Raw genomic sequence first — 13,060 nt, forward strand, 5'->3', positions numbered from 1 at the left:
CAACTGAGCCACCCAGGCACCCCAAGAATTTTTCTTTTTTGTTTATTGTTGCAAGACATTTATTAATAACACAAGGGATAATCAGCCATAGTATTACATTCTAACATAAATTCAGATGCTTGTGTTTTTCAAAGATCACAGTATCCTGGGAAAGAAGACCGGGAAACCAACAAAGGCTAAGGCATCGTGGGGACGGCAGCTCGTCCGCTCACATTCCCTAGCCAAACGTGCACCCAGGGCAGTGAAAACTGTGTAATTGTAAAACCCAATTTCTGTTCTCTGATAAAAAGGAAACACTTTTTGGTTTCACGGACCAGTTGGTCTGTTCAGACTTTTTCCTGAACAGTTGTCCTGTGCTAAACTCCGGTTTTTGGCGCCCCCCCCCCCCATGGCCCAAGATAAACCTAAGAACCCGGGAGGCCTTCTGCCCGCAGGTTCTGCTGCTCGTTAGATGGGAGGACAACGGCTTCTTTCCAGCTCCAAGCTGACTCACTGGAAGGCAGAGTGGAAGATGGGTGACAAATCGGCACTGCTGTGGGCTCCTGCCTGCTCACGGTGACAAGTGCGTCTCGGTGGCGGGCCAGGCCTCACACCGCGCTCAGTGGGTTGGCCACACGGCCCAGGAAGTGGAGGGCCGTGGAGTCTTGCTCGTAAATGGCAAACAGGAACGGGTGGTTCAGGGTCACCTCCAAGGCCTCGGGCCCATCCGGCTGCGGGGCAGACTCTGTGGGTTGCTCTCCCTCATCTGCTTTTAGTTCCAAAAGGATGCTATTTAGCACCTGCAAAGCAGCAAGCATTGGGGCGGCTCCCGAAGGCCCTCGGGGCCCAGGGAGACGGTGCAGGACAGCGGTTTCTCCAGCCTGCCCGCACCATGCATGCCCCTCAGTGTAGACGACTCCCACTTGGCCCAACTCACATGATAGCTCCTTCCAAAGAGTCCCTCCAACCCACCGGTCTCCACTTCCCACCTTGCCGTCCAGGGAAGCACCCTGGGCCCCTCGGCTGTGCTCCACCAGTGCTTGGTTCATCCCACTAATTTAACAAGAGGGCTCATGCCCCCCAGCAGTGATCTCCGAGGTCAGAACTGTGAAGGGCCCCCCTCTGCCCAGTACCCAGCACAGTGCCCAGTGCATCCAGGCCCCCCGGCTGCAGGGATGCCTCATTCCACGTGGCAGAGGGACCATCTGCCTACTGCTGGGTGTTCCCTGAAGCAGGCAGCTCTCTGGCACCGGGCACTTGCTCTGCTCTCACGGCCTGAGTCCTGACCCTGCTGTGGGATCTGGGAAGGACCCCGAGGCTAGGCCAGGCTGGGCAGAGCTAAGAACACATGATGAGGAAGGGTTTGCAGCTCTCCACCTGTCCCCGGAAAGCTCCAGAAAGTTCTGGTCACTTCTTTCCCACCCCGGGTGCACACTCATCTAGCCATGCTCTCCTCCCCTCCTCCCCTGCCTGCCTCCCAGAAGCTCCCTCCGTGTCCCTCTGGTCTACACCTCCCACCCTGTGAACACACGGGATCTACTCGGGCCCAGACAGACACCGCCAGCACGGTACCTTTCCGAGTCTGAGACTGTCATCACTGATTTTGCCCAGGTTCGCCTCGGCACCCAGCAGGGTGGGCAGCTTGGCCTGAGCAAGCAGGTCCTGCAGGTCATAGGAGGCTCGCAGTGTCAGCTGGGGCATGGTCAGGCGGATGGCTCTGCGGGGATGATGCACACTTAGGGAGGGCCCGGGTGGCTCCCCCTCTGAGGCCCTGGGGCCCCCTCACCCAGCTAGGCTGTCTCGGGAAAAGTTCGTCAGCAACGAAATACAACAAAAAACTTTCATGTCCTTGGAAGTACTGTGAGAAGGATGTACATTTAAAAACTTTCATGTCCTTGGAAGTACTGTGAGAAGGATGTACATTTAAAGCAGCGCTTTCTGGGGGTTTGACAATGAATTGTTGCCTGTTCTTCATTCTACTCTGGTTTTCGGTTGGCTGCATTGAAGCTGTATTACCTGGATAATTGTAAACTACTCTTCTCTGAAATAATGTATCGTGTCTTACTAGCCACCTTTCAATGGTGTTCTTGACATAGAAACCCCGTGGAGGGGAGAGCGATGGGAGGAATGTCCTGTTGCTCTCCGTGCCGGCCATGTTGCTTACACCAACTCAGTTGACCTTCCTGTAGGACCTCTGCCTTCCTTTGGCTTCCTGAGAGCCCATGGATGTTTCCAGTGACATGCCAAACCTTCACGAGAGTTACAGTACACCCACGTCCATAGCAGCATTATTCACAATAGCCAAAAGGTGGAAGTGACCCAAGTGTCCATTGATGGATGACTGGATAAACAGAACATGTCTGTCCACACAATGGAATATTAACCTTAAGAGGAAGGAAATCCCGACCCATGCTGCTGCATGGATGAACCCTGAGGACGTCACGCTAAGCGAAGTAAGCCCATCACAGTTCAGTCATCTGAGGTCCTAGAGCAGAGGGGTTCACTCTAGAGCCCGGAGGTGGAATGGCTGCGGCCAGGGGCTGGGGGAGGGGGAACGAGGAGTTCGTGTTTCCATTTGGGAAGATGAAAACGATCTGGAGACGGATGGTGGCGAGGGACGCACACAGCGTGGGTATGCTCCATGCCACTGAACTGTGCGCTTACAGATGGTTCGCGTGGTAAACTTGATGTTAGGTGTTTACCATCAGCGCAACAAAAACCGATTTAAAAAGGAGCGTTGCCCTCAGGAGGCCAGTGGGCCCCTGAGTGCCGGTCTCGGAGCAGGTTTCCGGACTCCACTGCTCTGGGCCGCGGATGCGGGTCAGGTGTAGCGCCCCAGTGGAGCGGAACGGCTTTCTTCCCGCCAGAGTTGGAAAGCCCCCCCCCAGGCGTCTCAAGGGGGTCCAAACCCTTCCGGAAAGCCAGTCCCCAACAAGCTCTTGGAATGCAGCTGATTGTGGGGGGGGGAGGACGGGGGTGGGGGGGGTGGCATCAAAAAGTCCCCCACCCCCACGGCAGATTGAAATGCAGTCCTCCAAAACCAGTGGGTAAGCCCAAGCCCAAGGAAAGCACGCTCCCCACTCCTTTGCTTCTCTTGGGCCCAGAAAGAGACGATACCTGCAGAGCTAGGTCAGCGGATGGTTGGAGGGCTGATGCATGAACTCACCGGCCTTCTGCTCAGGAACAGCAGGGCCACCCGGCCCCTCCCCGTCTTGTGCCCAGGGCTCAGCCAACACCGGCCCATCTGCCCACCCCACGCCCCCTCCCGCCCTGGGCAGAAGGATGGGCCCAGCCCCCCCACATCCCAGGGGGAGCAGCCCCAGAGGTGCCAGGTGGTGCCCGGGAGCCGTACCGGGGAGACAGGTTCTTCACCCACGTTGGGAAGTTGTGCTGGAAGGTGAGGGCCTCCACCTTCTGCAGGCCCGAGGCGTCGTGGGGCTGGACCAGCAGCAGGCAGGCGTTCTTGCTGAGGGCCACACGGGTCATGGAGAGGTTGTTCTGGGCGTCGCTCCAGTGCTGGAAGGTGCCCGTGCCCGAGAGCATGGGGACCGACACCGAGGTGGCGTTGTCCACCCAGAAGTCCTGCAGCCCCGCCAGCAGGGAGAATCCCTTCAACTTTCCTGGAGACCCAGAGAGGAGAGCAGGAGGGACGGGTCAGCTGAGGCAGGGGCAGGCGGGTGGGCTGTGGGCTGGGGACACCACGGACAGAGCCGAAGCCCAGCCTGTGCCCCGGCCTCCTCTCGGCACACCCCAGGCCGCTGGGCCAGCGCTCTGCCAGCCCGAGCCACGACCCCCAGGGCCGGCCAAGTCTTCCTCCTGCAGAATCCAACCGTTTGAGTTCACGACGGCGACACCAGCTATTGAAGACATTTTCCACACCACCTGTCACTGTAAGGCCCACAGAGGAAACCAGGGCCTTAGGGAACTTAGGCCACTACGAACTGACCGGGTAAACTCACCCCAGATCTGTCCTGGCCCAAAGCCTGCAGTCCGCCACTCTCACTGGCTTCTTTTTAAATAACTTAATTTTTTTTTTTTTTAGAGAAGTCAGGCTCACAGTGAACTTTAGAGGAAGGCATAGGGTTTTCCTGTTTACCCACCGCCCCCCACACACACAGCCCCCCGCACTGTTGACACCCCCACCGGAGTGGGACACCTGTTAACACTGATGACCCTATGCGGACACATCATTGTCCCCCAGAGTCCAGGGTTGACATTAGGGCCCACTCTCGGGGCCGTACGATCCATGGGGCTGGACAGATGTGCGGTGACGTGTGTCCACCATCACAGTGTCACCCAGAGCAGCCTCATGGCCCTACGCAGCCTCGGGGCGTGCCCACTTCTCAATCTGTGAGCAGGGCCAGCTGCAAGGGCAGTCTCCCCTTCTCGTGTCGGGACGCAGGGCTGAGCACGCATGTCCTGCAATGCAGCCTCCATGTCTCAGGCCTCCGTGCTGCCCGGGACAGACATACGACCTGGTGTGCCCGGCGGCTCCGTGCAAGCTTGCCCTGGGCCCTGCGGGGAGGGGGAGCCCTGTCTGGTGCCCTCCCTCCTGGGGCTGCGCAGGGGCTGGCTGTGGGAGGAGGGGCGGACGCCTGCTCGAGGCCCTGTCCCTGGGGGTCTCTCCCTGACTGTAGCCCCTGGCACAGCCCCCACCCCACCCCGCACTGTGCTCTTCTCAGTCACCTTGAGAGCTCAGTCACCCATGTTGGGGCTATTTCTGGGAGGATGAGGTGAAGGGGAGTCTGTCACAGAGCAGCCCCCAGGTGCCGGCTGGCTGGGGGTCTGAGTAGAGGCCCGTTAAAGAGCCGGGGCTCCCTTTTCCTGGAGCAGAAGTCTCCAAGGTGGCGGGGTGGGGGCTGGAAGGACAGGTGCCGGGGAGGGGGCTGGACAGGCTGCCTTCCCCGGGTCTGGGTCTGAGGAGAAGGGACTGGTGGACCCAGCGTCCTCTTGCTCTTTGACACTCAGAGACCGTGGGGAGACAGGAGTAAGAAGCTTCAGGGTCCTTCCTGCCCGGCTCCCCGGGGGGCCCTCAGTGCTGGCCCACCAGGCCTGGCCGGGGACTTGTTCATTTAGGGGAAGAAAGGTCTGCATCTCTTCCCACCAGAACAGAAAGACATGAGAATCTGAAAGAGGTGTCTGTCCTGTCCTATCTGCTCAGCTGAAAAGCACAGCACACCATTCTCACCCGGAGGTTAAGTAAATCTCTCAAGGTTAAGTCAACTGGTGTTGTGGAATCTGCCAGAGCCAGCGCCAGCTCGGGGTGACTGCACGGCCTGGGCAAAGGGCGCCCTGCTGCTCAGGGGCTCCCAATGCCCGAGTCTCTGCCAGCCAGGAACATCCAGCTGTGCACTGAGGTCGTGGTAATAGAACATCACTACCAAAGGGAAACTTAGAGCTCCCCAGACAGCCTGCGGCTTCATAAGTGGGCACGCGGTGGTGGGCAGGGAGGGGCGGTGCATCTCTGTTTGATGGAAACTGAGGCACAGAAAGGTCAGGGAGCAAGATCAGAGGGTGAGGCATGGTGGGGCTGGCCGAGCGTCCAGGCCCCTGTGACTCTCTAGCTTTCCTTTTTGGGGGGCAGGACTTTCTCAGTGAGCTCTCCTCCTGGGGCTCTTCTTAGGAACGGCGGGCTGAGCCCACGAGTCCCCTCTGTCCTCCACAGGGGGCGGCCACCCTCAGCTGGAGGGCGCCTGTGCTGGACTCTGTTCTTGGGTCTCGCATCTTCCTCCTGCACCCAAAACAGGCAGGAGGTCCTCCACCGTGACAGTTCACAGACTTCCAGGATATTTTCAGAGTAAGAAAGTAGTCATTGTTTAAACCTCCCTGTCTCTGGTTTCATCTCTGGGCTGCGGGCTCACTTGGTTCGCAAACGCACCCTCCCCAGCCCACCCATCGGTTTGCAGAGCCTCTACCTTAGCACGTGTTCCCAGGACAGTGTGCCTGTTGCGTCACCTTCCGGGGACCCTCCCTGCCTCCAAGGCACACAGCCCCGGCCGCCTGGATGCCCTCTGACCAGAACACTTTGCCTGCTCCGGCTCCCACCGCCCTTCCAAAATCTGGCCCGACCCATCTTTTGGGCTCTGCCTTCCACGGGTCACATCCACTCCGAGCTCTGGCCAGACAGAGCCGCCCTTGCTCTGGTTTCTGGCCCTCAACTCACCAGGCTTTGCTCACACGTTTGTTCTTCCGCAGCCCCGCTCCCCTCGCCTGTCCCCAGGCCTCTGTCCTCTCCCCAGTGACCCTCTCTCCTCCCAGTGCTTGGCACCACCAGAGTGCCTTCCCAGGGCGATTTTACCTAGAGCTCTGTAGCTGGGGGCATTTGCCTGTGGGATCTATCTCCCCTCTTGAACTTGAATAGGCAACCTGGGGTCAGGACCTGTGCATCCCTCCTCCCCGGCCCCTCTGGGACGACCAGCTCAGGGTCATGCACGTAATAAATCGTCAGTGATTAGTTGTTGAATGAGCGAACTATCTTTGCAGGGATTTGGGGGTGGGTAGGGGTAATGACCCTCCCAACATGAAAGTGGTGTAAGCAAACAAACTGGTTATTTCTGCTGGGACATTGAGCTTCTCCAGAGAAAAGAACCCTCCCTCCTGAGCGTGGAGCTGGGCCACAGGGCCGGGAGGTGTGGCTTTGGATCCCAAGACCCCGACTTGTGGCTGTGCCATCGTGAAGAAGTCACTGTGTTTTTTTCTAGAGGCAGGAGCACCAATTTACCACATCACAAGGGCATCAATGATCAGAGTACAAGGATGTCCTGTAGGAGCTGCACATACTAGAGCAGGAGGGGGGTGGGCAGATACTCATCCAAGGAGCCCATTGGGCAGCTACTTCCGGCTCCTTGAGAGCGGCTCCCAGGTACTTCCTCATGTTTGCCACCCTGCGCGTGTCCAAGGCCCGGCCCTGCTGAGCTGAGTGCTGGACATTAAGTCCACAGACACAGAGAACTGTCACCCTCTGGCGCCAGCCCAGCGGCACCCCCGGAGCTTGCCTTACCTTGGAAGTGGACGTAGGTGTTGAAAAGTAGGGTGCTGTCTGGGCTGACTCCTGACAGGGGTCTGTCCATTTTCCACCCTGTCACTGCCTGCGTGAACCTGTTGATCTTCTCTGCAGCGAGATCCGGGTCCGTGGACAAGTCCAGAGAGCGCGGGAGGGTGACCGGGGCAAAGAGAGCCAGGTCCTGCACAAAGGGCTGCTTCAGGCGCAGGCCAGGGGCTGTGAACAGGCCCAGCACCGTGGAGAGGAGCAGTGTGGACTGGCCGTCAGCGCCCCCCTGGGCGACCAGAAGGCCCTGGATGGTCTGCAGGGCGGAGAGGACCTTGTGGCCATCGAGCCGGGAGGTGCAGCCCTGGTCCTCCCCGGGGACGCCCAGGAACACCTGCAGTCTGCTGGCCGTGGGGTCCAGCGCGCCCAAGTAGAGAGAGGCCAGCGTGCCAAAGAGAGTCGTTGGGGACAGGACGGTCCCGCCGGCCGTGCTCCAGGACTCGCTCAGCACCCTGTACATGTGGAAGCCCAAGAAGTTGAGCATCATCCCCACTTTCGCTGCCCGCATCCTGTCTTCCTCCTCCTGCTTCTCAGTGGCCAGCACCAGATGCTCTCGAAGGGCCTGCTCGTCCACAGGGGACGTCTTGGCCTGAATCGGGACCGGCGTGAAGGTCGGGTCTTTGGGCATCTCCGTGTTGGATTTCTCCAGGTGCTCACAGCTGCTCTTGCTGTAGACGAGGAGGTGGAAGGGGTGTATGTACACCCGGTCCCCGGCGGCCAGGCCGGCCCAGGCCAGGACACAGAGGACGGTGGCCCCCAGGCTCACCCCGGCAGGAGCCATCTCTGACAGGGGCGCTCACTTCCCTGAAACATCAGGTCACGAAGGGTGACAGATTACCAAGTGAGTAAGTGCCCTCCAGCCAGACTTTCGGCTGTCCCAATATTCCCCGCGGTCATTTAATCCAGGAGAAATCTATCCGAGTCTACACATTTCGAAGAGAAGCAATAGAGTCAAAGCTCTGAGGAAAATATCTCTGTGATCCACACACAGCACACTGTTGCGGGCTGAGCTGGGCCTTTTGGGGGCTTATTTTGGGGTTGGTTTTGTTTTGTCTGATTTTTATAATCGGGGGAATGTCTTGATATGAAGACATTGGTAGATTTTAAACAGAAATACGAAATTGTCCATTACGTCAGGTAAAAATGTACACAAACGTTTTCACAAAATATTGTAAGCGCTTCTCTTCAAGAATATGTGAATGGCTGATATTATTTTTTACCTTGTGCTAATCAGTGATATATGCTTTAGTCAATAATTATGCTCAAGTCATGATCTCAGGGTCCTGGGATCGAGCCTTGGGTCTGGCTCCCTGCTCGGCGGGGAGCCTGTTTCTCCCTCTCCACACACCTCTCACCCTGCTCGTGCTTGCTCTCTCTCTCTCAAATAAATAAATAAAACCTTTTTTTTTTTTAAAGAGTAATATGGAAACATTTAATCTTATTTTAAAGGAAGTTTAATTTTAAAATTTAAAAAAAAATTTCCCTTGTTGCCTTAAAGTTTTTAACTTCATATGTCCTAAATCCCACTACTTCAAAATGTACTATATGGGGAGACAGAGTCTTTAAAGAGGTAATTTAGGTTAAACGAGGTCATTGGGATGGGCTCTCGTCCAGTCTGACTGGTGTCCCTTTTAAAAGAGGAGATTAGGACACAGACACACACAGACGGAAGACCCTGGGAAGACAGAAGATGGCCATCTACAAGCCAAGGAGAGAGACCTCAGAAGAAGTCAAACCTGCTAACACCTTGACCTCGGACTTGCAGCCTATGTGTGACATGCAGGTTATCCCAGTACTTGTCGCCTCCCGAATCATGAGAGGACAGATTTCTGTCGTTGGAGTGACCCAGTCTGTGGGACTTTGATAAGGCAGCCTGAGCAAACTCATGCAACCACATGCCCTTGGCTGTGAGTCTTCCCCTAGAAAACCAGCCGTGGACCAGACCGCCAGTCTCCAGGAGGCCTCCTGGTCCCAGGGTAGGTGGGAAACCAGTTTGGAATACAAGACTTACACACACAGAGGTTTTTCCTATGTTATAAACTGGCCTGGCAAGAAAGATGGAACGTGTAGTATCAACCAGGAAATGTACGTCTCATTTCCCAGACAAGGTGCCTAATTTAAAAATAGAGATATTATAACTGGGTAGTATGTGAGAGTTCCCAGAAGCCCCTGCCCATAGATTACCCAATCTAGTCCTTGTGCTGTTCAGGCAAGGAAGGAAGTGTTTCACCTCTTTGCAGACACAGGAGGGGGGGGTTCTGAGGCCTGAAGAAAAGTTCCCGAGCTCACACAGTAAGCATGTAACAGATGCAATTCAGACCTGCGTTTTCTCTCACCGGTCAGTCCCAGCCCCGGTTCCCATTGGTCTCACCTGGGAAGCCCTAGAGACTGTGGAAGTCTGTCTCACCCCCAGAGATGTCAGTTAAAATGGCCCTGGGGTGTGGCCTGGGAACGGATTTTTCAGCCTCCCCATGGCCTTACCAGACAGCTAACTTGGAGCACCAGAGGCTCAGCCTAAAGCCCTGGTGTTTCCACCTGTCCCAATGCCCCAAACCAGCCAGCAACTATGTCTTACATGGTGGAGCCCCCATGGAGCTCAACACCAGCCCCACCAACGCCGCTCACCAATAGCCGATGGCGTTGGTCTGTGCTGGGGCTGGGTATCGATTTTTTTTGAAAGCTTCCCAGGTGAGTCTGATGCGCAGCCATGGAGTAGAACAATCCTCTGCCCTTGACGTGGGTCTCTAGGGTTGGCAGGAGGATCTCCAGCACCCTTCTCTAGAGCCCTGTGATTCTGCTCCAGACATGAGGCACACGGAGTAGCCTGTGGTCCTGGAAGACAAGGTTCTTGGGCTGGCTCTGCTAACTTATTCCACTGTCCAACTCTTTGCAATTGAGGGGGATCCATGTTCATTGTATGGGTTCATTTGGTTCCAATCATCTCCATGATATCTCCCTCATTTCTGGTGAAGACGTGGACCAACTTAGTTCTTCGTGCTCCCATCCTAATCCTCAGGCATCCCTGGAACTGAGGTATGTCTCCACTAACTCAAGGTCACCTTGACACCACTGTCTTTCCAGCACACGTACGCATACCCAGTTATCCCCTTCTGTTGACACCTTGCACTCCTGTCCCGGGTCTGGTAACCTGCACCTGCTTTCACCTTAAAAGCGTTGTGTGTTTAGTTCTGCTCTGGTCATCAAATACCAAAGGAACTTTGACTTCCGACCTCGGCCACCGCTTCGCCCTCCTCCCCGTGCATTTGAATCAAGCACTGTTCTCATGAGAAGCCACACGACATACAAAAATGGAACAGAAAGTTCTCCTTCCTGTCCAGACAGGCCTCTGTTGCCTGCTCATGCCAAAGCACACTGAGTTATCAGGGGAAACTTGCAGAAGCCGAGGGCTGGAGAAATCTTACAGTAACGGCACCCAGGCCCGGGCTGGGGCCATGCAGGTGAGGACAGCCCCCTCCCTGTTTTGCCAGTCCCGCGTGGCGCAGGCACCATCTGGGGTGAAGCAATTCCACGGTCACTGTCAGGGCAGAGACTGCTGTTGTTCTCAGCTGGGATCAGTGGCCGCTGGGCTGGCTGGTCCTAAGTCAGCACACAGCCAGGGCCCGAGAATAAATGGGGGCTCCAGGCACCTGTGGATCTGCCCTCCTCCACCAGCCCTGCTCAGTCTCTCTCCACCTCCCTGCTTCTCGGTGTCCCTACTCCTTGTGGTTCCATAGCTTCCCGAAATGGTAGACCGGCAGCCAACACTGTTCTAATGTCCGTATGGCCAGGCAGTGTTCCCGTGCTTTCCATGGACCGACTCGTCTCATCCTGCTAAGGCTTCCATGACACCCTATTTCACACTGCAACTGTCCCCACCACGCCTGCCACCCTGAACTCACTCACCTCACTTTACTTCCTTTCACCACGGCACTGACCACCTTATGACCTTATAAATAATTAATTCTAACGTATTTATTTACGTTTAGTGTTCATTGCCAGTCTCTTCCCCCGTGAAGGCAAATCTTGCGAGAGTGGGGTCCTTGCTCTGTTTTGTTCGCTGATATATATATATATCACATATATATATATACATATATATATATATATCACATTTATATATATACATATATATATATATATATATATATCACATTTCCAGAAATGTTCCTGGGACATGGTAGGTATTTGATAAATAATTGTTAAGTGGATTAATTAATGCTGTTTTGCAGAGGAACAGAGGGGTTCCGTGACTTGCTCAAGGTCACGCAGCTAAGTGAGAGGCAGGACTAGGATTCAAACCCAGACCCCCTGATGCCATAGTCCACACGCTTCAGCACCCATCTGTAGTGCCTCTTGAACAAATTAATAAGAATCTGTCTTTTTAGTTTCTCCTAAAGTTTAGAAAGCACTTTCACATTCTATTAGCTCTCTTAATTTACACCATTATTGAGGAGCAAGGGAGGCCAGGCATTGCTATTTGTCCCATTTTATAGATGAGCAAACCAAGGCTCAGGGATAGAAAGTGATGAGTTGAGGGCACCCAAACCTTGAACCGAGGACCGGAGGCAGCACTGCCTCAGGAGAGGTGCAGGAGACAGATGCAGGCCACCCTCACTTGAGCCTCTGCGGATGCAGCCCCGGGCTAACTGAGTCTGCTCCCCCACCCCCCTCCCAGCTCCGGCACCTGCACAACAAGCCTGGCACTTCCTTCTGACTGGAAGAGACCCGTGGACTCTAGGCCACTGTGGCTCTGCTCCCGTACCGGCCCCTGAGGACCCAGCCCTGCTCAGAGGCAGCGGGAGGAGCGGGCCACCCTGCCCTACTGCTGGGGAGGGGCAGTTCCTCCGCTAAGACCTGGGGTGGGCTGAGGGGGAGGACAGCCCATGAGAGGACATCCAGTGTGACAGGAGGGGAGAGACGTCTTCTGCGTCATCTTCAGTACTGATTCCCCTGCAGTGCATGTCACCACTGACCCCTGGCTTCTGGCTCCCAGCAGATAACTCAGCTGCCCCGAGAGAGATGGGGAGGGGGCAGCGGCGGGGGAGGGGTGTGGATGGAGAGGGGCTCCCCACTTACCCTCTGTTCGAGTCCCCAAAACCAGAGCAGCCTCTTCCCCTGGCTGGGCCACCGAGGCCCTATTTATATCAGAGGGGTGGGGATGGAGCTGTTCCCAGACCGCTCTGTGCCCAAGCTGGGGAGGAGGGAGGTGACATCACTTGGCCCCGCCAGGGGGGTGGGGGCCTCAGGCAGCCAGGCCTGACCGAGGGACAGGCGCCAGAGCAACTCTCAGGCTGGGACTCCTTCCAGGAAGTCAGGGTGATCGATACACACTTTCAGTGCCGAACAGAATGAGCCAGTACGCTGTCGAGTTACACATTTACCCGAGCTCACCTCACTGGGGCCACGGTGACGGACACGGGGGCATCCCACGTAGATGTGTGTAGGTGTGTGATGGGTCTCTGCCCTGAGGTGTGACAGCCACCCAGACCTTCTGACAGAGCCCTCTTGAGGTGTGCTTCTGAGAGTCCCCAAGAACATGCTTGAGTCCCCAGTGGGCAGGGGAAGGAGCAGTGGAGGGTGGCCCGGGGGGCGACTTCTGACCCCGCAGCCTTGACCGGCTCAATGGTTGTCCAAACAACCTTTAGGCATCTGCTCCATGAGAGGCCCTCTGACGGGCATGGGGAGAGACACACAACCAAGCAGAAGCACCTTCTAGAGATTTGTGATTTAGCTGGGGAGACTGCTAGACGCCAACAATGATACAGACAGACGGAAGGGCACCGACAAGATGCTTTCAGATCCTGGGAAGGAACAATTGTTAAAACTGGGGAAGGTCTCAGGAAGAAATGTCATTTCAGTCAAAGCTGGAAGGATAAATAAGTTGGGCTTGGATGCTGAAGAAGGGATCTTTACAGGCTTATAGGATAGTAACAGAGGGGTGGGAAAGCGTGGAGCTTGTTTAGGGGACACCAGCACTCTTAAAGATGCTATGAGGGAGAGCAGGGATCACAGCAAATGGCCACTGCTCCCTGT

The 13,060-nt window shown here is 55.9% G+C and overlaps 1 protein-coding gene across 1 annotated transcript; it reads right to left on the reverse strand.

The window, feature by feature from the left end:
* Positions 1 to 4: 4 nt before the first annotated feature.
* AGT (angiotensinogen) lies at positions 5 to 12,206 on the reverse strand. Its single transcript, XM_032430358.1, has 5 exons — positions 12,104 to 12,206; positions 6,980 to 7,831; positions 3,332 to 3,599; positions 1,552 to 1,696; positions 5 to 779 (listed from the first exon to the last, which is right to left on the reverse strand). The coding sequence occupies exons 2-5, from the start codon at positions 7,806 to 7,808 to the stop codon at positions 588 to 590; spliced, it is 1,434 nt and encodes a 477-aa protein (XP_032286249.1). The 5' UTR covers positions 7,809 to 7,831; positions 12,104 to 12,206; the 3' UTR covers positions 5 to 587.
* Positions 12,207 to 13,060: the final 854 nt, after the last annotated feature.

This window comes from Phoca vitulina, unplaced genomic scaffold (assembly GCF_004348235.1).
Source record: "Phoca vitulina isolate PV1807 unplaced genomic scaffold, GSC_HSeal_1.0 scaffold43, whole genome shotgun sequence".
NCBI lineage: Eukaryota > Metazoa > Chordata > Mammalia > Carnivora > Phocidae > Phoca > Phoca vitulina.